Below are 27,210 nucleotides of genomic sequence, written 5' to 3'. Positions count from 1 at the left end.
AGAAAAAGCGGAATACTGAAATAAGATACAAAATACAAATGTATGACATTAACACCATGAGAGGAAGTAGGAACAAGTCATACCAGGACACAGCAGGGTTTATTTTCAACTACTGAACATATAAACAAAACTAAGAGTAAGAAAACAAGAGACAGATAATGTAGCAAAAGTGTATTTCTCTCCAACAAGATTGGTTGGCCATGATTCTTCAAAATGTATCTTCAACAGAGAGAAAATTGAAGAGAAGTTTGTATAGAGTTATTTTAAAGGATGATCTAGATTTTAATTTTCTTTTGAGCAGGGTTTACTACTTTCTACTCATGTTTTTGGTTTTATTTTTAAAGACTAAATTTGCACAAATAATATTCCCTGGGAATTAAAAGTAGAGGAAATAAAACCCAATGAAAAACAGAACAAAAACTCTGTGTGTATGGGAGGAGATAAAAACTATACTCACCTTTCCCCATATGAGTTTGAACCATAATGAATGGGCTTTACCTCATTTTTTTTCTGGTTAGGTACTTGAAATCAATAAACTATAATTCTTACATACAGTTTGTGTCAAAGACAAGTTAAACAACAACGAAAGCTGTTCTTATAAGGGAAACAAAACCCCAGGACACAAAAACAGAATAGAACCCCAGAACCCTATTTGGAGGGATATTTGCTGCCAATGCCAAAAGACTCACCTATCAAATGTTTCTCTTGTTTGACAATTATCAAGCGATGTAGGGAACAAAAGACTCCTTTAGGATGTGAAACTCGGATACAAGAGTGAAGGAGACTGGAGTTGTATTTACAAAGGAAAGGCATATAAATGTGCATAGCACCAGGTTTTTCAAGTAAGCAAGGTCAGTCCCAAACTAATTCAAACTAAAATTTCACATTTTTTAAACTCTCCCCATTACTTCCCAGGGTAGAAAGCTGTGAAATGTTTCAGCTTGATGCTATTCACTAATGGTGTGAACTCACAAGGTAGTTTTTGCGCAGCTAAACTGATTCTAAGTCTCAGATATCCCCAGGACAAGTGTCCTGGGCTCTTCTGGCTTACACACCAGATTTGGAACCATCCACATTTTTCTTCGATGAAACTGTCTAGAGAATTCTTTCCTTCATGACAATGTGTGCAACCACGCACACACACATACTGGAAATCTATAAATAACTCTAATAGCCAAAGAATACTTTTCATCAGAAATTACCAAAGAAAGCGATATTTGAAATAATGGGACTAAAAATACTTCTTAAGAGTCTTTCTAATACCCATGGTGTTTAAACGTTCAATTTATTGTCTGATTTCTGGGTATTTCTGGATTTTAGATTCCATAAACTTCAGATTCTGAAGGCTTATTGAAAAAGCCAAGTTCCTCAATATGGGAAATTCTATCTGGCTGTACTTTTAGAGAGTTATTATTTTTCTATTTTTGAAAAAATATCTTGAATATTTATTTATATATATATATATATAATATGAACAGAATACTCCAATAGGTCATATTCCAGATAAATATGATACAATCTGCATCATATGCCACATTTTAGATATTAAAATAAGGGTAAAATCTGGAATAAGTTGTCTGACATATTTCCCAACACAAGTGTTCGTATAGAATATTAAAATCTAAATTGATTTTTGGCTTTGTAAGCTATCCCTGTGTACTGTCTGTATCTGTTAGCAATAGAGAACATTTTCAGTCATGGTATACTGAACCTGATTTTGCAGAAGCAGACTTGGAACCTCCCCGGCTCTCCTTCGACAAGGCTCAATGAGTCAGTCTGGGCAGTGCGCACCCTGGCTTTCATCCACTCACTGCAGTCAGGCTTAGCGGTACTAACATGCAATCCTAGCACAACACTGACACTAGCGCTGACAGTTTTGAATCATTCTCCCAAGTAATAAAATATATATATATATAGATAGATAGATATAGATAGCTATACATATAGAGATCTGCAGCTGTACTAATTACTTCAAATAGCAGCAGACAAGGAAAATAAGCACTTAATTGCTTGCTTCGTAAGTTTCAGTTCATTTTGTTTGCTATATTAAGTTTAAAAATTAAAAAAATATCAACTTACTATAAACAATTTAAAATATGTATAATACAACTTCATGGTCAAAACATTTGAATAGTCTATGAAAACAGGAAATACTTTGATCTTACATTTGGTTAAGTTCCATACATGATTTTTTCAACATGTTTCTTCCAAGAGAAACCACAAAACAGGTGTCTTATTTTGAGAAGTAATTTTGTCTAGGGATTTCCTTGTCACAAAAATACTTAATTACTGGTTACAGGAGAAGTAAAGAAAAAAAAAAAAACAAAGAGATGAGAAACAAAATGGCTCTCTCTTCACTTGTCACTCTTCTCTTCTTAGAACATTCTGTACATGAGCTATCTGGGCTTTCTGAACCATTTACAAATGCATTTTCAAAAATCGAAGAGAAAGAGTTTAGAATCTCCAAATATTATTTTATACACTGACTATACAATACATATTGAAAGTATACACGCACGTGCATATCTTAAAGATAAGGTTCTCCAAAGGTTTTTCGACATTCCATCACCCCTGTACTTGGTGGTCGATCACAGTTGTGTGTACTTTTGACTTGACTAGGTGTGAGGCGATCGTATGCCATCTTGTATTCTTTATCAAATGCATCTGTAAAAATTCATAAAGAAATGAGGGCATTTAGCAATTTATACTCGATATTAACAACAATCAAGATTTTAAAATATCACAGAACTAAACAATTAGAGGCCAAGAAGGCATCTCTAGGTCATTTCTGCCAACTAAAGAAATACAGAATTTCAGAGCTCAAACAAGGACCTCAAAGCTCTCAGCATTTTACAGCTAGATTACACAGACCAACGAATTTTAAAGTTTTAAGATGGCTTCCTTTTAAAATTCTTTTTCTCAAATTTAAAGATTGTGGTAAAATACATACAAAGGTTACTATCTTTTTTTTTTTTTTTTTCAACGTTTATTTATTTTGGGACAGAGAGAGACAGAGCATGAACGGGGGAGGGGCAGAGAGAGAGGGAGACACAGAATCGGAAACAGGCTCCAGGCTCTGAGCCATCAGCCCAGAGCCCGACGCGGGGCTCGAACTCACGGACCGCGAGATCGTGACCTGGCTGAAGTCGGACGCTTAACCGACTGCGCCACCCAGGCGCCCCCAAAGGTTACTATCTTAACCATCTTGTAGGTCAGTGGTATTATGTACATTCATAACGTGCAGCCATCACCACCATCCACCTCAACTCTCTTCCCTCTTGTGAAACTGAAACCCTATACCCATTAAACATTAATTCCGTTGTCCCCTGCCCCAACTCCTGTCAACTATTGTTCTACTTCTGTCTGTATGACTTTTGACTACTCTAGTAAGTGACTCGTAAGAGGAATTGTACAGTATTTGTCTTTTTGTGATTGGCTTATTTCATGTACATAATGTCCTCGAGGTTCATCCAAGTTATAGTATGTGCCAGAATTAACTTCTTTTTTAAGGAGGAATAATATTCCATTGTATGTATAGACCACATTTTGCTTACTCATTCATCCTTCAATGGACACATGGGTTGTTTCCACACTTTAGCTATTATGAATAATGCTGCTATGAACATGGATGTAAAAATCTCTCCTGCAGACCCTGCTTTTAAGTCCATTTTTAATTTTTTGAAGGGACTGCCATACTGTTTTCCACAGCAGCTGTACCATTTTACATTCCCAATAATAATGTATAAAAGTTCCAATTTTCTATATCTTCACCAACACTTGTTATTTTTTGTTTTTGTTTTTGTTGGGGGGGGGGAACAATAGCCAGCCTAATGGTGCGAGGTGGAATCTCACTATAGATTTGATTTGTATTTCCCTAATAATTAATGATGTTGAGCATCTTTTCTTGTGCTTATTGGCCACCTATATATCTTCTTTGGAGAAATGTCTATTCAAGTCCTTGCCCATTTTTAATTGGCTTTTTGTTGTTGTTGTGTTTTAGAAATTTTTCAAATCTATTCTGGATATTATTTTCTTCCATTCTGTGGGTTGCCTTTTTACATTCCTGATACCTTTTAATGCACAAAATTTTAAATTTTCATGAATTCCAATTTTTGTATTTTTTCTTCTGTTGCTTGGGCCTCTGGTGTCATATCCAAGAAAGCACTGCCAAATCTAATGTCATGAATGATTTTGACCTGTTTTCTCCTAGGAGTTCTATAGTTTCAGATCTCACATTTAGGTCTTTAATCCATCTTGAGTTAATTTGTTTTTTTTCTTTAATTTTAATTTTTTTTTTTAATAATTTATATCCAAATTAGTGTATAGTGCAACAATGATTTCAGGAGTAGATTCCTTAGTGCCCCTTACCCATTTAGCCCATCCCCCTTCCCACAACCCCTCTAGTAACCCTCAGTTTGTTCTCCATATATATGAGTCTCTTATGTTTTGTCCCCCTCCCTGTTTTTATACTATTTTTGTTTCCCTTCCCTTATGTTCATCTGTTTTGTCTCTTAAAGTCTTCATGACTTCACTCAGAAGTCATATGGGGGCGCCTGGGTGGCGCAGTTGGTTAAGCGCCCGACTTCAGCCAGGTCACGATCTCGCGGTCCGTGAGTTCGAGCCCCGCATCGGGCTCTGGGCTGATGGCTCGGAGCCTGGAGCCTGTTTCCGATTCTGTGTCTCCCTCTCTCTCTGCTCCTCCCCCGTTCATGCTCTGTCTCTCTCTGTCCCAAAAATAAATAAACGTTGAAAAAAAAAGAAAAAAAGAAGTCATATGATATTTGTCTTTCTCTAATTTCACTTAGCATAATACCCTCTAGTTCCATCCACAGAGTTGCAAATGGCAAGATTTCATTCTTTTTGATTGCCGAATAATACTCTGTTGTATATATATATACCACATCTTCTTTATCCATTCATCCATTGATGGACATTTGGGCTCTTTCCATACTTTGGCTATTGTTGATAGTGCTGCTATAAACATGGGGGTGCATGTGTCCCTTCAAAACAGCACACCTGTATCCCGTGGATAAATGCCTAGTAGTGCAATTGCTGGGTTGTAGGGTAGGTCTATTTTTATTTTTTTGAGGAACCTCCATACTGTTTTCCAGAGTGGCTGTACCAGCTTGCATTCCCTTTGAGTTAATTTGTTTTACAAGGGGTTCCAACTTCATTCTTTTGCATATGGATATCCAGTTTTGGCAGCATCATTTGTCGAAATGACTGTCCTTTCCCCAATGGTGTTCTTGGCCCCATTGTCAAAAATCATTTGACCATATATATGAGGGCTTATTTCTGGGCTCTCTATTCAATTCCATTGGTCTACATGTATGTCTTTATGCCAGTACCACACCGTTTAGATTACAGTAGCTTTGTAGTAAGTTTTGAAATCAATAAGTGTGAGTCATCCAGGTCTATTCTAAGATTTTGGTTACTTGAGGTCCCTCTGAGATTCCATATAAATTTGAGGATATGTTTTCCTATTTTTGCAAAAAAAAAATCATTACGATTTTGATAGGGATTGCACATTAATCTATAGGTTGCTTTGGATAGTACTGATATCTTAAAAATTTTAGTCTTCTAAGTATATGAAAATGGGATGTATTTTCATTTATTTATGTCTAATTTCTTTCAACAATGTTTTGCAGTTTTCATTGTACAAGTCTTTCACCTCCTTGGTTGAACAAATTCCTAATTATTTTATTCTTTTTGATACTACTGTACATGGAATTGCTCTCAATTTTTGGATTATGCATTGCTAGTTACAGAAATATGACTGAGTTTTGTATCTTTTATCTTTTATCCTGCAACCTTGCTGAAAGCATTAACTCAAACAATCTAGGTGGTTTTGTTTTGTTTTGCTTTTGGTGTGGAATATCTAGGATTTTCTATATATATGATCATGTCATCTATGAATAGAGATAGCTTAACTTCTTCCTTTCCAATTTGGATGCTGCCTTTTACTTCTTTTTCTTTCCTGGCTGCTTTGGCTAGAACTTCTAATACAATGTTGTCTTGTTCCTGATCTTAAGGGAAAATCTTTCCGTTTTTCACCATTGAATATGGTGTTAATTTGGGGTTTTTCATAAATGCCCTTTATCAAGTTGAGGACATTCCCTTCTATTCCTAGTTTGCTGATTTTGCCAAATGCTTTTTCTGCATCTGCTGAGACATGTGTCTTTTTTTTTTTTTAATAATTTTATTTATCTCTATAACCAACATGGGGCTTGAACTCACAACCCCCAAATCAAGGGCTGCATGTTCTACCAACTGAGCCAGCCAAGTGCCCCAGAGAATTTGTGTCTTTTATTCCAATAATATGGTATATCACATTGATTGAGTTTTGTGTATTGAACCAACATTGCATTCCCGGGATAAATCCCAGTTGGTCATGGAACAAAATCCTTTCTAAATGTTGCTGGAGTTCATTTGCCAGTATTTTGTTGAGGATTTTTGCACCTATATTAATAAGGGATATTGCTCTGTAGTTTTCTTTTCTTGTGATGTCTTTGTCTTATAATATTAGCTTCACAGAATGAGTTAGGAAGTGCTCCTTTTTCTTCTACTTTTGTAAGAGTATGTGAAGGATTAATGTCTTAGTTCAGGCTGTTATAATAGGATACCATAGACTGGGTGGCTTAAATGATGAACATTTATTTCTCACAGTTCTGGAGGCTGGGAAGTCTAAGATCAAGGCAACAGCAGATCTGGTGTCTGGTTAGAGTGCTCTTCCTGGTTTGCGAACAGCTGTCTTCTCCCTGTATCCTTACATGACTGAGAGGGATAGCTCTCTTCTTAAGGATATTACCCCATTGTGGGGGCTCCAACCAGATGATGTTATTACTTCCCTAGGGCCCACTTCCAAATACCATCACGTTAAGGCTTTAACATAGGAGTAGGGGCAGGGCATCAATATGAAGTCCATCACAATTGGTGTTAATCCTTCTTTAAACATTTGATAGAATTCACCATCTGGTCCTGGGTTTTTCTTTCTGGGAAGCTTTTTGATTATTAACTCAATCTATTTACTTATTACAGCTCTAGTAAGGGTTTCTATTCTAGAGTCAGTTTTGTAGTTTACGTCTTTGTAGGAATTTGCCTATCTGGGTTACTGAATTTGTAGGCATATAGTTATTAATTGTACTTCCTTATCATTCTTTTTATTTCTGGAAGGGTGGTAGGAATATCTCCTCTTTCATTCCTCATTTCATTAATTTGAGTCCTCTCTTTTTCTCTTAGTCTAACCAAAGATCAATTTTATTGCTCTTTTCAAAGAACCAACTTTGATTTTGATAAGTTTCTCTATTTTAAAAATTGTTTTCCCCTATATTTTCTATTTTTTTCTCTATTTTATTGACATCTGCTGTAATATTTATTATTTCCTTTCTTCTGCTTGCTTTGGGTTTAATTTGCTCTTCTTTTTCTATTTCTTAAAAAAAATTTTGTTTAATGTTTTATTTATTTTTGAGACAGAGAGAGACAGAGCATGAGCAGGGGAGGGGCAGAGAGAGAGGGAGCCACAGAATCCAAAGCAGTCTCCAGGCTCTGAGCTGTCAGCACAGAGCCTGACGCAGGGCTTGAACTCACAAACCGCGAGATCATGACCTGAGCCGAAGTCAGAGGTTTAACCGACTGAGCCACCCAGGCGCCCCAAAGGAAACGGTTTTTTCTTTTTTTAAATTTTTTTAATGTTTACTCATTTTTCAAGAGACAGAGAGAGACAGAGCATGAGCATGGAAGGGGCAGAGAGAGAGGTAGACACAGAATCCGAAGCAGGATCCAGGCTCTGAGCTCTCAGCACGGAGCCCAACGCAGGACTTGAACCCACAAACTATGAGATCATGACCTGAGCCGAAGTTGGACGCTTAATCAACTGAGCCACCCAGACGCCCCTTTCTATTTCTTAAGGTAGAAGGTTATGTAGGTATTTACACAGAAGTTCCTACCTTATTAAATTTCCAGTTGAGCATCAGAATCACTTGTCAAATTTCTTATTTTTAATGATTTCCAATGTTTCACAACCATCATAGTTAAAAAGCAAATATTCACAACATTCTGCTCAAAGCTCCCTAGATGCAATTTGAATCCATTCATTCTTTTCCTCTTTCTAATGGAAAGTGCAGCTCAACACATTCATACATTTGTTTACAAACAAAATTACAGGTTAAATACAGTTGTACTTCTGTTAGTCTTTTCCACCAAATAGTCCTTACTTCTAAGTTTTACTGTTATTATTAGAACTTGTCCCAAATTTTCCACCCTTATTTCAACTAGGAAAATCAATGACTTAATGTGACTTTCGAGTACAACGTTCCCTGGTTATATTTCTTTGCATCATACTTTTTTTTTTTCCCAAGCAAAGATACCAAACACTGATCTCTACTGGGCTCAGATTTATAGCTAAACATTTTTTTTTTATAGCTAAATTTTTTGTTGTTGTTATACAGCTAAAATTTTTAAAAGCCATTTTAGTGTAAGGCCAAGTTTCCAATTCCTAGCTTTTAAATCTTTCTTTCTTTTTTAGATTTATTTTCTTTCTAATCAAACCAGTCTCTCTGTATTTTTTAAAAGTTTATTTATTATTTTTTAGTAGTCTCTACACCCAATGTGGGGGCTTGAACTCATGACCCCCGAGATCAGCCAGGTGCCCCTCTTTGTCCTTTAAACATTGGTTTTGTTTAAAATAACACACTTGTATAAGCTTCACTTGTACTATTGCATTAGCTTCTTAATTGCCCCTTTCACTATCTACTGGGTCCCCACACAATTTGTTCTCCATAGACTACAGATCCTGGTAAAACATACATTTGATTATGTCTCTCTCCTGCTTAAAAATCCCCCAGATATTTCCCACTGCCCTTAGAATTCAGTCCAAGATAGTTGGGAGACCCTACAGACACCGCACAATCTAGTTCCTGCCTGCTTTTCCAAACTCATTTCACCCCACACTCTACCCTTTCTCTGTGATCCCTCTCTTCCCTGGCCTTTCCATTACTCAAAAATGCCAGCCCTTTCACCTCAGGGTCTTCCTACAAACTTTAAAGTTTGTTTGTTTTCTCCCCCATTGATATTCTGGCTACGTTGTCAACTTAGTGTCATTTCCTCAGAAGCCTTCCTTATTTTCAAACTTGTCATTCTCCACACTCCTTCCTGGTCACAATGCACTTTTGGTACCTTCTCCCCATAGTCCAATCTACATCTCTGCAGAAGCCTCCAATAAATTAATTCTTCAACATCCAGATTCTCCATCCATCAGTCCATCCTAATACCAATTACTTATTCATTTATGTTTGTTTCACACTTGCTTTTCTTTCCCATTATTGCTCTAGTCTCCAATCCTTCCCCTTGGGTTCTAAAATTTCCTTGGGCATCAACTCTGGTCTACAAAGAAAGTGATAGTTTTTTGAGGGACACCCAACATATATAGACAGTGAAGAGCTTTGCCCCCAGTGAGGGCATAAAAGAGAGGCCATAGAACCCAGATGCTTCCAGAAACCTTCAAACAACTGGCAAAGGAAGCTGATATCAGGTCTGTAATCCTACAGAGAGTCAGAGGAAAAGAGCTCTTGAATTCATGAAATGGTAAATTTCTTTAAGGTACCAGTAAACCTATATAATAATCTCCAAGCAGATCTAGAGGAGGATTAAAATTGTCTATTTTTAAATTTCACTCTGGTTGGGGGAGGGGTGCTGGTAATATACAAAGATAAGGAACTTGAACACCATCACTGCAGGGGTCAGGCAATGCTGGTCTTAGCTAGAACAAAGTAAATGACGGATTGCTGAGATAAAGAAAAGCCTTTTACGCTTTCCCTCTCTCAGCATTATTTTAGGGGGTCAGGAAATTGACTTTAAACTTTAAATAAATTTGGCTTTTCAGGAGAATGTGCTAAATAAAGATTAATCCTTTTAGATAATGAGTACAAAAAAAAATTTTAACCCCAACATATAATTCCATTCTGTAAGATGCTCACCATCTCACCCATACACATCATGGCTTCTGGATTCAACAACTTCTCTCCTGGCATCAAAGCAGACAATTCCCAATGATATGAGTCACCTTTGGTGAGATGGCACGTGATAACCTCTTGAGCGACCCAGTTAGGGATGGCTGCTCCAAGCCCTCTACTTCACTCACTAATTCCTGCTCTTTCCCATCCTTTAGTGAACTTGTTGGGAAGCCAGCACCACAGGGAGTACTCTTGTTCTCTATTCATGTTCCCTAAGGTCTGGCTGAGTAGCCTGTAATAGGGCCTAACCTTACTATACATATGATATACATATGTATGATACATGTATGAATGATATATGTATGTATATGACTCTGATGAGACTAATAAATATCTGTGGCAAACGTCATGGGCACTCTAAAAGTCAACTGAAGTGTTGACTAGCACTAAATAACTAGATATATTTTGTTAAGATAGTATACTATCACCTAAAAGGTATGGCCTGTTGCATACTCTCTCATTAACCGGGAGTGGGTTTAATTAAGTAGGGCGCCCAAGTTAGATACCACTTAAGTCAGGTGAATTATATGTATCATTATCATTTTCATCAACTTATTCACATTAGAATTTCCCAGACAAAACGCCAAAACTCTCTTGAGTCTCTCGATGCCTGACAGCTACCTCTTTCTTCTTTTTGTCTGTCAGGGGCTATTTCTGCCCTTTCCTGAGACTTAGAAACCAAAAGGAAGTCAAGCACAGTAACTGGGAGAAGGAGATGATCAGTTAAAAAGTTTAGGACCTCCTGACATATATATTTAGCTACCTTATATCCCTTCTGAAACAAGCTTAATGTTATTTGTGATATGACCCAACTGTTAAAAGCATGGATGGGCATTTGGAACTGCTTGATTCAAGGGCTGCCTAGTGGCTCAGTTGGTTAAGCGTCTGAATTCAGCTCAGGTCATGATCTCGCATTTTGTTAGTTCTAGTCCCAAATCGGGATGTGTGCTAACAGCTCAGAGCCTGGAGCCTTCTTCAGATTCTGTGTCTTTCTCTCTCTTTCTCTGTCCCTCCCCCACTTGCACTCTGTCTCTCTCTCAAAAATAAGTAAACATTAAAAAAAAAAAAAGAATTTTATAAAACTGCTTGGTTCAAATAGGGCTCTGTTATTTATTGTGAAACCCAAGTTCAAGTTACTTAACCTCTTGGATCCTCAGATGCCTCACTAATAACACAGAAACGATAACAGTACCTATCTCATATGGCTTTGGGGAGAATTATCAGGATAATACATGGGAAGTACTTCCTACAGTGTAAGGCACAGAGTAAGCCTTCAAAAAATGTTAGCTTTTATCATTTAACATTACTATCACTAACGTGACCAAAGTATCAAAGTATCTATTTATTACATTAAAATTTAAAAAATCAAAGAAAGAATTCTTCTAATATTAATATATATTATATAATATTAGTATAATTTAATATAAAAATAATAAAGACTATCAATATAAAAATAATTTGAAAACAGTATCATGATCTATAAATATTACATGTTAGATATCATGCTGAATTACCTATATCAATGTTTTCTCTTCCCAGTGCCACAAGCGAGAGAAATAGTATTTCTCTATATAAACTCCTGGGGGGGGGGAAAGGAGTGGAGAAGATATTATTACTCATTGGTCTCTATATTCTGTACAAAATATTTATGCTAATTTAAGCATGAAATAATCAAACAAATTACTAAGCCAGTAACAGGAATCTGCTTGGAGGAACAATACATTCATTTAAGACAGACTTACCTCTGTCTTTTAAAATGAGGGCATTTATTCAGGGTCTCTAAAATCTGACTCATTGGTCCATAGACATCATTCATTTTAATGCTTTTTACCATATTTTTCAATAGTTCCTGGTTAAATGAATTATCACCTTTTTGCAATAAATGGACCATTGGATACTTTTGGGCTACAAAAGAACAAAAGAGCAAATGAAGGAAAATGTGTATAAAGGACAACATAATTAAGCAGCAACTGACAGTTATGAAAGAAGTCACAAAGCCCCCAAAACAAATTAAGGGCAATAGATAAAGGAACAGAAATCTAAGAATGAAGAAAGAAAAGAAAAGGGAAAAAAAATAAGACACATAATGATAAAAATAGGCCTAAAGCTTTCTGTGGCCTCAGACAAAAACTAAAAGGGCTGTCTTCCTTAATACAGCCCTGGAGGAAATTCTAAATCAGCAGCTTGGGATGGAAACAAATGTGTAAAAAGAAGCAGCTGGGACAAGCAATGTGCTAAAAGCAAACTCCACAAAACATAACCCCTTCAGCACATACAAAGCACCACTCAAGAAACAAAACCAAAAAAACAAAAAAACCCTTGACCTCCACGGAAGATAGCACTAAAAACATCAAACTTAACACTCACTCTCAAATAAAAGAGTACGATTTTGACCTGTAAGACAAAAAGTAGTATAGTAAAATAAACGTTATTATACATTAGTTTAGGCTTGTAAAACAAGTAGAGATCACTCTCGTATGAACAAAGTCAGCATTCTGTGACAGTACTTACTGTGGGCATTCCAGAGGATGTACAAGGGCTGTCCCGGATCCTGATGTAATTTCATATTGTCCCATAACATCTGTATTAAAACATATTTACTATCTTCAGACATACAGTGGCGAGGAATCTGTGTTGAAGAACCAACAGATACTCATTAATGATCCTTACAAATACTTTTTAGGATAAATGTGTGCAAGAGAGAAAAGAGAACAGAAAATGATTGGTTTGTATGCATTTTGTCTCTAATGCATACATTAGAAGCTAATGATCTCTAAAGTAACAGATTTAACTAAGGACTGAGATCAGTAAGAAAGGGTGCCATGAAGGTCTAATCCTGACCAGCTTATGATTGAGGGGTCCACAGAAAAAGGAATCCAGGAGCCTCATGATACATCAGTCCAAGACCCTACCCTAGATAACTCACTGAGATAACCTCTTGGTCATTCCTTCATCATGTACTGAAAATCCAAAGCACATGCACCATCACAGACATGAATACAAGTAGGTAGAAAAAGTTCCTGAATGTAGAAACTTGGCGATTTAGTGGTGATGATACATATGAAGAAGTAAAACAATTTTATAGGACAATATATCAAAAATACAAGTAAAAATATAACAACCTATCTAAATGTTAAGCAAAAACTCAGAGTAAAGGACTGAAAAGAATGGTAGCACGTGGCTGAAAATGGAATTACAGACATCCTCCTAAAAACGTGTAAGGCTCGTTTGTGAAGGAGGTAGGAGACATGAGTGGGGCCAACTCACAGACTCTTCTCATAAAAGCCATTTACAGTTTCTTCTTGAGGCTATGATGAAAACACAGCCCATTTTGTGTAAATTTTACAAGGAGTCTAAAAACATGATCTTGTCTTACTGCTAGGCTGTGAGAAGAAGAATTATCTGTAAATATGACTAAGACATTTTATTGATCTAATGGTTCCGATAATTATTTAAAACATTTAGCATAAAAATACTTTTTTGGTCATTAGGAATATGCAAATATTCCAATGGTGATGATAGCATTGCCTTTTAGATTGAATTTTCATTTTCATACCTTTGAATACTTGTTACAGTGTTCAGAAGAAAGAATCAATCCAGGTAAATTACTGGGTAAGTCAAGACGTCTAAAATACCACACCAGGTTCCAAAACACAATTGGATGATGGTCCACAAAGTCTGCCACTGTTATGGCATGATCACCTTCATTTTCCAATAAGCTTTCGAGTTCCTTCCATACCACTAAAGGACTAAGATAGGGAACAGTGATAGGATCTGGACTTGGGAGATGCCACTCTAATCCTAAAGAATCCTGTTGAATAAATAAAAAAACATAAATGGAAAATACAAGATTGGTGATACTAAATCAATTAAAAAACAAAACAGAATTCCTGTCAATAATTTCCATATAAATGGAAATATACTATAATTGTATCATGAGACTAGAAACTCTTCTTGAGAATTACAAAATTGAAGCTTGTAAGGCTATTTAGGACAAAGGGAACAAAATCATATGTAAATCATCAATGTCCAAATTTAAAAAGACACCAAAATACATACTGTAGCTCCTTGTAAAGTAGTTGGCAGGCTGCCTGTAGAAATGAGTTTCTGCCCTCCAGGGTCTTCCTTATCCAAGGGGCCATAAGTACTAACACTCCTGGCCATTGGAAATAGTGGACATTTTGACACAGCTGTTTTTGATCTATCAGCAGGGATCTGAATACTTCGGGCACATGTATTTTCCAGCAGTTTAGATTTGCTTCGGCATTGACAAAAGAAAAAAAGCACATCATTCTTTAGATTTACTTTTATTCAGAAAGACCAGCTCTTTAGTATCAGAACTGGATATGCAGCAAAGTTATCAAAGGAAAGATGTTACTTCAGCTGCATCTGGTAAACAGGATATGTGTATATATATATATATATATATACACACACATATATATGTATATATATATATACACACACATACATTTTATATATAAATAAAACAGAAATATATGATATATATATATCATATATATGTATATATATATGATATATATATAATGATATATATCATATATATATCACAAGTTCAAACCCATGAACTGGGAGATCATGACCTGAGCTGAAGTCAGATCTTAATCACCTGAGCCACCCAGGTGCCCCTTTTAAGTAGTCTGATCATGTTAAGTTTCCAGAGAACTTTAAATACTCAAAAGTTACTCACTTATTAAAAACATTTAGTGGACAGCTTTTTAAAAAATATTTATTTATTTACTTATTTTGAGAGAGAGAGAGAGCATGAGAAGGGGAGGGGCAGAGGGAGTGGGAAAGAGATAAAGAATCCCAAGCAGGCTCTGCACTAAACCTGATGTGGGGCTCAAACTCACAAACCCTGAGATCCTGACCTGAACTGAAATGAAGAGTCAGATGCTTAACTAAGCCACCCAGGCGCCCCTAGTGGACAATTCTATCACAGCAGGAGCCACAGCAGGCCCAGAGGATACAAAGCAGAGAAAATAGGCACCTCTTACTTCAGGAGTCACAAGCTAGGCACAAGCTAGTCTCAGTCAGAGAAAGGGCTGTACTTAACCTATCGTGAGAGAAGATGCGCACACAGATTTGTGGTTTTGCTGCCTAAGCACTCAGGATCAAACAGGTCACGCCAGCCTACCAGTACTCTGCAGGCACTTTCTCTTGCACATGCAGTTACCTATATGACTCAACCTGCCCAGCTATATAGATTGGTATCTGGCACGCCTCCAAAACGGAGTCGATTTCTGCATTTGTTTTCAGTGTAAATTCACTTATATTAGGCTTACTGTATAAGTGTTAGTTTGATTTTACAGTTCCTCTAGCAGCTCCAAATGTTTTCTCAGATTATTAAATATTCCAAAGTAGAAGTAAGTTAGTACTCATTTAATTCCTGAAGAGACAAGGGATAAGAGAAAGATGTTCACTGTAAACTTCAAGTGTTCTACAGAATTTTTACTTTTTTTTAAGAAGGTGCAATGCCCAACATGGGGTGGCTTGAACTCACCACCCTGAGATCAAGAGTCATGTGTTCTACTGACCGAGCCAGTCAGGTGCCCCCAGAGTTTTTACTTTCATTTTTGTAATTTTTAAAATTGTCTAAACAATTTTATGTAATTTCTACACCCAATAATGGGGCTCAAACACACAACCCCAAGATCAAGAGTCATAGGCTCCACTGACTGAGCCAGCTGGGTACCCCTAGAATTTTTACTTTTAAAACACTAGTAAACATTATCATACAAGAATTATACAGCTTAGGGGCACCTGGGTGGCTCAGTCAGTTGAGCATTTGGCTCTTGATTTTGGCTCAGGTCATGATCTCAGAGTTGGGGTATCAAGCCCCATGTTGGGCTCTGTACTTTTCCTCTCTTTCTCTCTCTCTCTGTCCCCTCTCCTCTACTCGCACTCTGTCTAAAAAAATAATAATAAAAAGAATTACACAGCTTAAACTCTGGGGATTCATAAAGCATAAACCATAACTATTTAAACATTTAGGTTTTCTTTTTTAAATGTTTATTTTTTTGTTCCCAACTGTGTTGATGGTTGTATAACTCTGTGAATAATATACTAAAAACCTTTGGTTTATATAAATGGGAGAATGTTAAGTGGGGGAACTTTAATGTGTGAATTATATACCAAGAAAGCTCTTACCACCCCCTACTCATCCCCGCCCCCAAAAAAGGAGTTGCTCTCTTTCCTCTGATGTTAAACTGGTAGAATAAAAACTTGAAACTGCTAGTGACCAAATAAATAAATAAATGTTTATTTTATTTTTGAGAGAGAGCAAGGGCGGGCAGAGAGAGAGGGACAGAAGATCTGAAGCAGACTCCTCACTGACAGCAGAGAGCCTAACTCAGGGCTTGAACCTACAAACCTTGAGATCATGATCCAAGCTGAAACCCAGAGTCAGACACTCAACCAAATGAGTCACCCAGGCACCCCAAACATTTAGGTTTTTAGAGAGTTTAATAATCTTTTAACGAGGTGTAAAATTTTAAGATTGATTACGAATCTATTATACACAGAAATTTTACCCGTTCAGCTGATTTTTCTGTCGTTTTCAGAAACGTGTAATATAGGTTGTTAAAATATAGTTCCCCATAATCATAGTTACCTATTGAGATCAAAATTCCCTTGAACAGAGATAACAGATGTGTCAAGACCAGTGGCTGATGTTGAGATACAAGACTGCCTTGTCTGACTTGAAAAGGAGGATGGAAAATGCATATTTTCTGTAGATGGGCTTGACTTCAGAAAGTACCTGCAACGTGAATCAAAGGAACTTCTTGAGAAAAGAAATATTCTGGGCAATATGATCTTTAAACATGAAGGAAAGAGAAAGCATAAATCATTACCTTCCAGGTCGTCTTAAATCTCTTATTTCAATATTCAGAAAAGGCAAGAAAAGATTGCCACAAAACGGGCATGTAGTATTGAGATTTGAATCATCTGCTGTCCAGCCAGCCATGATTTCCTCATCATGGACAAGACAATCGCAAGTTCTACACCGAGAGCAACTTGAGATAAGGACCTATGGGAGAAAACAGCATTATAAAGTGAGCCTGTTGGAGGTATTATGAATTAAAAATTATTTCAATCCATAAATCTACTGGAAAACCAAAACTCAGAAGGATTCAGAAGTTACAAACAAAAGAAAAAATAGATTACATTCAGTGTATTATATAATATACTCATCTTTCACTATTTCAGCTAAATCTATTTCAAAATTTTTACCTCAAGGGAACCTTGCACTTAAGTAAGCATTTTTACCATTATAATTAATGTTAAGCCTGCCATGGCTTTATTAATGAAAAAGTGAACCCAAACACTAATTTGCTAATACTCCAAATCAGTACATGTACTTACACATTATGAATCTGTGTGCTACTCACAGTGTGATCACCAGACAAGTGTGGGTCCACAAACTCTTAGTGGTTAGGGATAAGTAAAGAAACTAAGAAGAGGACTTAGAAACTTTCAAAGAATTGGTCATTGCTTCAATATTTAAGTTTGTGATCAACATACCGTATTTTATAAGACTATTAGCCATGGTAGACTGGAAATTAAAAACGGCAACAAAGGGCACCTGGGTGGCTCAGTTAAGTGTCTGACACTTGATTCTGGCTCAGGTTCATGAGATAGAGCCCGCACTGAGCATGGGGTCTGCTTATTCTCTCTCTCTCTCTCTCTCTCTCTCTCTCTCTCTCTCTCTTTTCCCCCCTGCCCCTCCCCACTGGCTTGTGCAAGCATGCGCACTCTCTCAAAAAAAAAAAAAAAAGTGTTGCTATAGATAAATGTAAATGCTGTGATTACAATATGGAAATTCCTGAAGCCATCAGAAACTTTGCCAATTGTAATACCAGTGCTCATCATTTATTTTCCAGCCACATGCAAATCTATTTTCCAAATTTATGCCAATTGGCTTAGAAAAGCATCAACACTCACAAATGTATTTGGAAGTAACTTTTACACAAAAATTAGGGACAGGGCACCTGGGTGGCTCAGTCGGTTAAGCGTCCAACTTCTGCTCCTGATCTCATGGTTCATGGGTTCAGGCCCCGTGCTGGCCTCTGTGCTGACAGTTCGGAGCCTGGAGCCTGCTTCGGATTCTGTGTCACCCTCTCTCTCTGCCCCTCCCCCGTTGTCTCTCTCTCTCTCTCTCTCTCTCAAAATAAACACTAAAAACATTTTTAAAACTTAGGGACAATTTTTAAAGTGTAAAAGTGTAACTTTTTCCTCGTGAGCAAATAGGACATACAAGAAGCATATTGAACAGTTATGCACGTCAAACCGACATAAAGAATGAAAAACATGATGGAAAAATGGCACACAAATGCTAAACTGCTCCATGCCCCTCCTCAACACTGCTATGCCACGTGCTTGCACAGCAAAGCTGGTTTGTAAGGGATTCAGATGTAAAATAAAAATTTAAAGGGAACAGGGGAGTTTGGGTGGCTCGGTTGAGTGTCTGACTTCGGCTCAGGTCATGATCTCGCGGTTTGTGAGTTCGAGCCCCTCATCCAGCTGTGTGCTGACAGCTCAGAGACTGGAGCCTGCTTTGGATTCTTTGTCTCCCTCTCTCTCTGCCCCTTCCGTTCTCGCATGCTCTCTCTCTCAAAAATAAATCAATGTTAAAAAAAAAAATTTTTTTAATTCAAAGGGAACATACATATAACAAGGGATAACTAGAAATACTGAAAATGAAAATGCTTTTATATGTTAATAAATGTATAGGAAGCATGGGACTTTTCTAAAAAGGTAAAGCAGTAGGACTTCAGTGTTCTGAAGAACTGGATACTTTCAGTTTATTCAGGTGCCATATACATTCTGAAATTTTCAGATGCTCTGTTTAACTTTTTAGTTACTCCACCCCAAGCCACGAATACTTAAGAAACAGGAGTTTTCTAAGTAGTATAAGTAGTACAGGAAGATGCTCTTTTGATTCAAATCGTACCTCCATTGCATAGTTCTGGAAGATATTTGTATTACTTGTGTTGCAGGAAGATGCCACTTCTGACTTCCCAGGTAGGGCAAACTTCGACAGGGATCCTGCTCATGATTAAAAAACAAAAAGCAAAACCATTACAACTAATGACAAAGGCTATGAAAATCTTTCACTTTCATAAATCCTCTGATAAAATGTCAAACTGTTTTGTTTAAAATAGTAATTTAAGAAATAAACCAAATAAATAGTGAAAAAATGCTTTTAAGGCATACATTTTTGTTTTGAGTACAAACCTAAGGACATGTGCTCTAATCCTACAGATCCCCACATGCTAGGGGTGTTCACTCACTACTCACTGAGGAAGCGCTTTGTGCATACAGGCTACAAGGCATTCCATTACCATTTCGCTGTTTCTATTTTTCCATGTTTAAAATCCAAGAATGTGGGGGCGCCTGGGTGGCTCAGTAGGTTAAGTGCCGACTTCGACTCAGGTCATGATCTTGCGGTTCGTGAGTTCGAGCCCCATGTCAGGCTCTGTGTGGACAGCTCAGAGCCAGGAGCCTGCTTCGGATTCTGTGTCTCCCTCTCTCTCTGTCCCTCCCCAGCTTGTGCTGTCTTTCTCTCTCTCTCAAAACTAATAAACATTAAAAAAATACAAGAATGTGTTCAGTTTTAAGGTCTAAAACATGTAAAATAGCTAATTTTATTTCCCATCATAAAAAGATTTACTAGCAATTCTCTGTCTTGTAAGGATCTTTTAAGATCTGGTGCAGTAATCTTGTTCTTAAACATGAGGGAAGAATTTCCAAATGTATTCTTCAGAGTAATGGATATTAGTAGGTATTAAAACAACAACAACAAAAAGAACAACAAAGGGGAGTTCTGTGGTCAAATCACTTGTTGACAGTGGCTATTATATCTTGTTAGTAAAACTGGAGGTAAGCCATACCATTTCTTTTCTTTTTTTTCTCAATAGTTACAAAATGTTATAAACACATTTTTATAAAGTAAAGGTAAAAATAAGTCATGGGATAAACTACCAGTTCACAAGAAATAAAGGAGGGAAAACGTGTTAAACACCAGTCATGGGGATGCAATCGGCATAATCCACACGAATGACCTGATTGCTTCCGTAAATAAATGACGATGAAAAAAAAATTGTTCTAGATCTGCCACCACTGGTCCTAGGTTGTGCCTCACACGTGCGTTGAGAGGGAGAGAGAGAGCTGAAGCCTCACATCAACCTTTAAGCTACTGAGAGCTGGTGGTATTGCAGTCCTTTCCTGCATGGTTCCCCATAACCCTGTGTAATTCCTCTCTGCTAAAGCTAGTTGAAAACTCCCTTCTCATACCTTCTATTAGGCTTGAGTAATGTAATTATTTATGTGGGCAGCCTACCTTTTGTATCTAATTAATCTAGAGCACAGAATAAATATTCATTGTGATAAATATGAATCAGGCTATAAGGTAACTTTTATTTCTTAGCATAATAAATTGTTCTTGTCTATTCAAAAGAGGTGGGGGGAGCCGATTTCTTCACGAATGGATGACAAGATGGAAAAAAAGAGAGGTAATAAAGATAAAACATATCTTAGGAAAACATATGTTAACAGACATATTAACCAGATGCGACAAGTGGACCTTGTCTGGATCCCAATTTGAACAAACCACCTATAAAAAGAGCTTTATGAGATAAATATGAAAATTTAAACTAAGTGAATATTTGATATAAAATGTTATATATTATCACATTAAAAATATAATGTTATAATTATGTTTTCAAACAGCAAATGCTTCACAAAAGACACATGCTATAAGAGTTCCTAACTGGCCATGCTAACATACAGTGTTAGAAGACAACGTTCATCTGTGAAGGGAGCAGTGACTAGATGTGGGCAGGACAGGAGGGTCTGGATGTTGTTAATGTTCTGTTTCTTGATCTGAGTGCTGGTTACTTAGGGGTAACCTGAGTACTGATAATTGAGTAACCTGAAATGTATTTACATATATAAAAGTATACGCGTTACATGCATATTCATAAAATTAAAAATAAGTTTATGAAATACATGATTTTACTAAAATGTTAAAAAAATTTTTTTGAAAAGAAAACCCCTGGCCCCAAAACGCATCACTAAGGCTGAATTCCCAAAAGGGCTTTATATCTAATCAAATTGCAGTTTCAACCTCCCTTAGAGTATAGTTTTAACCAGTCAGTCAGGAATTTTCCAACCAGTGCCCAGGAGTCTGCCACATGGGCCCCTCCATCTCACAAAGGAAGATGAAGTCATCTGCATGGTAAGACTGCTTCTCCCAAGGGAAAGTGACTTTGCCTGGAAAATTCTTTTTCTTTTGCTAATAACTTTCTTGCCCCACCCTTCTATAAAAACCTTCTGTTTTGTATAATTTGGAGCTCCCTTCTACTTGCTAGATGGCATGCTGCCCAATTCATGAATCATTTAAGAAAGCCAGTTAGATCTTCAAATTTACTTGGTTGAATTCCATTTTTTTTTTAACAATATAAAACATTAAAGTCCTTATATTTTAGAGCTACATACTGAAGTACTGATGAATAAAATTATATGCTGTTTGGGATTTACTTAAAAACATTTTTTTTAATGTTTATTTACTTTTGAGACAGAGAGAGACAGAGTGCAAGCGAGAGAGGGACAGAGAGAGAGGGAGACACAGAATCTGAAACAGACTCCAGGCTCTGAACTGTCAGCACAGAACCCAATGTGGGGCTCGAACCCATGAACCATGAGATCATGACCTGAATCAAAGTCGGACACTCAACCGACTGAGCCAAGCAGGTGCCCCTGGGATTTATTTTAAGATAATCCAGTGGGGAAGGAAAAAATGTTGGGACTATAGGAGGGGGAAAGATAAAACAAGACTGGTCATTTGTTGACAATTGTTGCAACTGGGTGAAGGGTAATGGGGATTCATTGTGCTATTCTTTCTACTTCTGTGTACATTTGAAAATCCCCACAACAAAAACTTTTTAAAATAGCGAAGGTGCAAATGAAAAAAATACTATAATGCGTCCATTCCTCACATCATACATTAGGACGAATTTCAAATGTATTAAATGTCTAAATGGGGTGTCAAATCTACTTGTGTATGGCCAAGGGCTAAGAATGGTTTTTAGACTGTTGTTATAAAAAGAAAACGATGGGGGCACCTGGGTGGCTCAGTTGGTTAAGTGTCCGACTTCGGCTCAGCTCATGATCTCACAGTTCGTGGGTTCGGGCTCTGTGTCGGGCTCTGTGCTGACAGTTCAGAGACAGGAGCCTGCTTCAGATTCTGTGTCTCCCTGTCTCTCTGCCTCCCCTCCCCCCCACCCCCTCCCCCCCACCGCCACGCTCATGCTCTGTCTGTCTCTCTCTCAAAAATAAACATTAAAAAAAAATTTTTTTTAAAGAAAATGAGAAAAAAGAATATGTGACAGATGTATGTGGCCCACAAAACCTAAACTATTTAAAGCAGGCCCTTTACAGAGAAAGTCTGCTGAACTCAGAAAATGTTAGAAAGAAAACTAAACAAGTGTCAGAAGAAAACATTGGCAAACTCTGGAAGGGGAAATCTTTCCTAATACCTCAAAATCCAGAAGTAGTCAGGGAAATGCTGAGAAATTTGATGACATAAAATTAAAAACTTCTGTGTGGCAAAAATACCCACAGAAATTTAACACACTTGGAAGGAAATATCTGACAATTATATGACACAAAGGATTCCCTAATATAAAAAAAGAACTATCAAAACTTAAAAAAAAAGGGCCAAAAGTGAAACGCAGGCAAAAAATAGTCCATAGAAAAAGAAATACAAATAGTCCTTGAACACATAAAAAGTTACTCAACTTACAAGAGTAATATAAATGAAACCAAACTGGAATACAGTCCTCACCTATCAGATGGCAAAAAATCCAAAAGTGTGCCAACATATTTTGTTGACAAGGCTGTGGGGAAATAGGTATTCTTATATACTGCCAGCGGGAGTGCAAAACAGCATACCCCCGAGGAAGGCAACTTGGCAATACCACTTCAAGGGAGAATTTTTGAGTATCTTCCAAAGATACCCTGTCAAAAATATAATATGACATACATGCATCATAGCATCACTGATAATAGTCAAAGGCTGGACACCTAATGTCCGTCAACAGGGAAGTGATTAAAATGAACTATGACATATCCACAGATGATTGACTATGCAACTGTAAAAATGAATAGGGGACAATGCTATGTGATGTGATTTAAGATACATTGTTAAGTGAAAAAAACAAGGAGTGGGAAAGTAGGTTACTTTTGAGTAAGAAGCCAAGGAGGCAGTAAGAACACACACACCCCTATATTTTTAAAGCAGCAGCAATGAAGGATAAACCAAAATGAATAAAAACGGTCACTTCTAGGCACAGGGAGAAAACCAGATGAAGGGGTGGGGCTGGAAGGCACACCTCTCTAAAAGTGCCTGGGTTTCTTACTGTTTTGGAGATCTGGAGCTACGCAAATCTTTTACAAAATTAAAACAAAGGAAAAAAAGTAAAGGCACCACATATAAAATGCAGTATGACCAAGCTGCGTGGACACACCTTCTAAGGAGGCAGAACTTTCCAGGCTTGTTCTGCTGAAATCAATTCCCTTAGTCCCTGAAGTGGCACTGCTCTCTTGGGAGGAAGTGGCTCCTTCCAACTCCTGGCAAACATCTTCATCTGTTAAAGAGGTAGATTCAGAATCCTGGGCTCCCACTGAAGAAAGACTGGTACGATCAGAACTTTGATCCTGAGGACATAATTATAAGCTTAATTTCCTTCATATTTAAAGTTAATTATTTAAAATGTCACTCCTAAGGCAGAGGAAATGCCTAATTACTCAGATGATCGATTAATCAACATTACAATGTCTACAGAAAGAAAACAACCGATTTCACAAGGGCTACTAATTTGGACAAACAGCGGGCTGGAAATCATTTAGATAACATTTGGAGTTAGATCAAAGCAGATACCTGCTAGTAAGATACCCTTGGCTGACTTCGAAAATCTCTTCATTTATTGTTCCTTTTCCTCCCTGCAAATCCCAGCCCAGGATGATACCATTAGAATTGCATTCTATTAAAATTTATGTTTACATTTTATTGTTTTCCATAATAACCTAGGTTTCAAAGACATGTATTTCCAGTTTTCATTTTTGAGAACACCAAAATGTTAAGTTAAATATTCTGCTGGTTACATCAACAATACATATGAACATCTGATAGGTATGAATTTTTGTATAAAGAAAAATATTGGAGGGGGGTGCCTGGGTGGCTCAGTCAGTTAGCGTCTAACTCTTGATATCAGCTCTGGTCATGATCTTGAGGTTCACAGAATCAAGCCCCACGTTGGGCTGGGCTCTGCACTGGCAGCACAGAGCTTGCTTGGGAATCTCTCTCTTCCTTTCTCTCTCTGCCCTTCCACAGCTTGCTCTTGCTCTCACAATAAGTAAATAAACTTAAAAGAAATTTAAATATCTGTAATTCTACTGCCCAGATAATACAATTTACATTTTTTTTAGTCATGGTGTGTGTGTGTGTGTATGTGTTGAGTCGTTCTTTCTTAGGATTATTTGAACATTTTTATTGGCTTTTTTTGGCATTGTGTTTTTAAAGTGGGCGCTCTAGGAATTTTTCGCATTGTGGGCATTTTTCGCATTGTGTTTTTAAAGTGGGCGCTCTAGCGGGGCGCCTGGGTGGCGCAGTCGGTTAAGCGTCCGACTTCAGCCAGGTCACGATCTCACGGTCCGTGAGTTCGAGCCCCACGTCAGGCTCTGGGCTGATGGCTCAGAGCCTGGAGCCTGTTTCCGATTCTGTGTCTCCCTCTCTCTCTCTGCCCCTCCCCTGTTCATGCTCTGTCTCTCTCTGTCCCAAAAATAAATAAACGTTGAAAAAAAAAAATTAAAAAAAAAAAAATAAAGTGGGCGCTCTAGGAATTAGAATATACACACCTAATCATTTACAGCCTACTTCAGGTTCATATCATACCACTTCATATATAATAACTAATGAATGTCAGCAGAGTGAATCCCTTCACCACTGTAAAACATGTACCTATGTTGCATATTCCGTAACGTGTCATAAGTTTTAGGTTGGAGAATTATAAGCATTTTAAGGAATTTAAGAGACAAAAAAGTATATTTTTTTATATTATACAACTATTTACCATGTATTTTGTTCTTCCTTCATTTCTGCAGATACAGTTTTGCTTGTGGTATTATTTTCTTCAGCCTGAAGAACTTCCTTTAGCAAATTTTAACAGCAGGACTGCTGGCCATGAATTCTTTTCCTTTATCTGAAAATGTGTTTATTTCGCCTTTACCCCTGAAGAGTATTTTCACTGGATAAAGAATTCTGGTTGACAGGTCTTTTGGCACATTCATGGTGTGGTTCCAGTGTGTTCTTTCCTCCACGGATTGTGATAAAAAATATATGGTCATTCAAATCCTCATTCCTCTGTAGGTAATGTGTCATTTGTCTTTAACAGTTTTCAGGATATTTTCTATTAATTCCCCCCACCCCCAGCAGTCATTTTATTAGTAGATGGATATCTTTGCTTTTTAGCAGTTTTGCTTACGTGTGTATAGATGTGGTTTCGAGTTTATCCTATCTAATAGTTTACTGAGCCTCTTACACCTGTAAATCTAAATCTTTTACCAAGTTTGGGAAGTTTGAGCCATTATTTATTTATTTCTTCAGATATCTTTTCTACCACAATCCTTTTCTCTAGTATTTCTGGAACTCCAATTATATGTTGTATCTTTTGATATTGTCCCACAAGTCTCTGAGGCTCTTTCCTCTACCCTCTCCATTCTGCTGAGCCCATCCAATGAGTTTATTTCAGATTTTTTTTTCTTTTAGTTATACACTGTGTTTTTCAAAAATAGTTTCTATTTCTTGCTGAGAATTCCTTTTCATTTATCCAAATGTGTTTTTCTTTAACCTCAGGAAACCTGGTTATAATACCTACTTTAGAGTTTCAGTTGGATAATTTCAACATCTGGGTCATCTCAGGGTTGTCTTTCCCTTGAGAACTGGGTCACATTTTCCTGGTTCTTTACCTATCAAGCAATTCTGGATTTTATTTTGGACACCATGAATGTTATGTTTTGGAGTCTGGGTACTGTTATAATCTCTTGGAGAACACATGCTTTTGCTACAGCAGGCTGGCAATAAAGTTATGTTCTGATTATAATTTGTGTTTCAATTTTTATAGGCAGTGACTTAATTCTTAGTTTAGTCCTCTAAGCTTCGTCTCTGCTGGTTTGCATTCATCCCATGCACGTGTCGCTCAAGGGACTCTTGTTTGGGGCATTCACAGAATCTGGGAATCCCCTTCTCTCAGATTCCCCTCAAACTCTCCAGCTCACAGTTGCCCCCCTTCTCTGGTTCCTCTGCCCAGGAACTGTGGGGTTTCTCTTGAAGTCTCAGCTGCCAGGGCTGTCATGCCACACAGTGACTGGACCTGCTCTTGGGGTGAAGATGCAGGAGAAAAGCAAATGGGGAATTCACCTCTGTCTGGGTCCCTCCCCACAACCTGCCTGCTTTTTCAGAATTCTTAGTTGTTTTTTTGTGTTTTGTCTGGAGATTTTAGTTACATTCAGGGGGAGGGATGGGCTTTGGTGGCCTTAAATTACTACAGTGGAACTGGGACTCTCACCCTAATTTTTAGAGACGATATTTGCTGGGTGTAGGAAAACAGGGTGACGGTTTTCTCTCAGCGCTCTAGAGGGGTCTTTCCAGGACCTCCGGACATCAAAGTTTCTGTTCAGAAGACAAGTGTCAGTTTCTTACTGTTGTTCCATTTGAAGGTAAGACAGCTCTTGTCCCTGGCTCCTTCTATGATTTCCTCTTTGTATTCCATTCCCATCTGTTTTAACAGGAGATGCCTAAGTATGGTTTTCTTTGCATTTATTCTGCTTGACATTTGTAGATCTTCTAAATATGTGAGTTGCCATCTTTAGTCACTTCGGGAAAATCTTTGGCAATTCGCTTTTTAAATGTTCCTTCCATCTCATTCTTTCCTCTTTTGGAACTCAGTTACATCAGTGTTAGGCATTGTCACTAAATCCCACCTCTGTTTTTGTATTTTCCATTTGTTTTCCCGTCTGTGCTTCAGAGTGGATATTTTTTACTGAGTTTCCATCTAGTTTACTACTTTCTTTTTCTGTGTTTTGTCTGCTGTTAAGTCCAACTACTGAACTACTGCAT

At 37.4% G+C, this 27,210-nt stretch overlaps 1 protein-coding gene across 7 annotated transcripts in view; it reads right to left on the bottom strand.

The window, feature by feature from the left end:
• Positions 1-80: 80 nt before the first annotated feature.
• Positions 81-27,210, bottom strand: part of DENND4A (DENN domain containing 4A) — a 132,145-nt gene continuing 105,015 nt past the window's right edge. For 4 of the 7 annotated variants that reach the window (XM_023255178.2, XM_019832212.3, XM_019832213.3 and 1 more), the window contains 11 exons: positions 23,561-23,750; positions 18,985-19,079; positions 16,886-17,061; positions 16,645-16,791; positions 14,070-14,268; positions 13,567-13,821; positions 12,522-12,639; positions 12,378-12,404; positions 11,753-11,915; positions 11,525-11,589; positions 81-2,664 (listed from right to left, as the gene is read on the bottom strand). In XM_023255178.2, coding sequence (XP_023110946.2) covers positions 2,528-2,664; positions 11,525-11,589; positions 11,753-11,915; positions 12,378-12,404; positions 12,522-12,639; positions 13,567-13,821; positions 14,070-14,268; positions 16,645-16,791; positions 16,886-17,061; positions 18,985-19,079; positions 23,561-23,750 — 1,572 coding nt within the window. In that variant the 3' untranslated portion in view covers positions 81-2,527. The remainder of the gene's footprint in view (positions 2,665-11,524; positions 11,590-11,752; positions 11,916-12,377; positions 12,405-12,521; positions 12,640-13,566; positions 13,822-14,069; positions 14,269-16,644; positions 16,792-16,885; positions 17,062-18,984; positions 19,080-23,560; positions 23,751-27,210) is intronic. The other 3 variants (XM_019832214.3, XM_011282934.4, XM_019832217.3) reach the window with 1 other exon arrangement.

Source organism: Felis catus, chromosome B3 (assembly GCF_018350175.1).
Source record: "Felis catus isolate Fca126 chromosome B3, F.catus_Fca126_mat1.0, whole genome shotgun sequence".
Classification (NCBI taxonomy): Eukaryota; Metazoa; Chordata; class Mammalia; order Carnivora; family Felidae; genus Felis; species Felis catus.
This window is presented reverse-complemented; position numbering and strand designations above follow the sequence as displayed.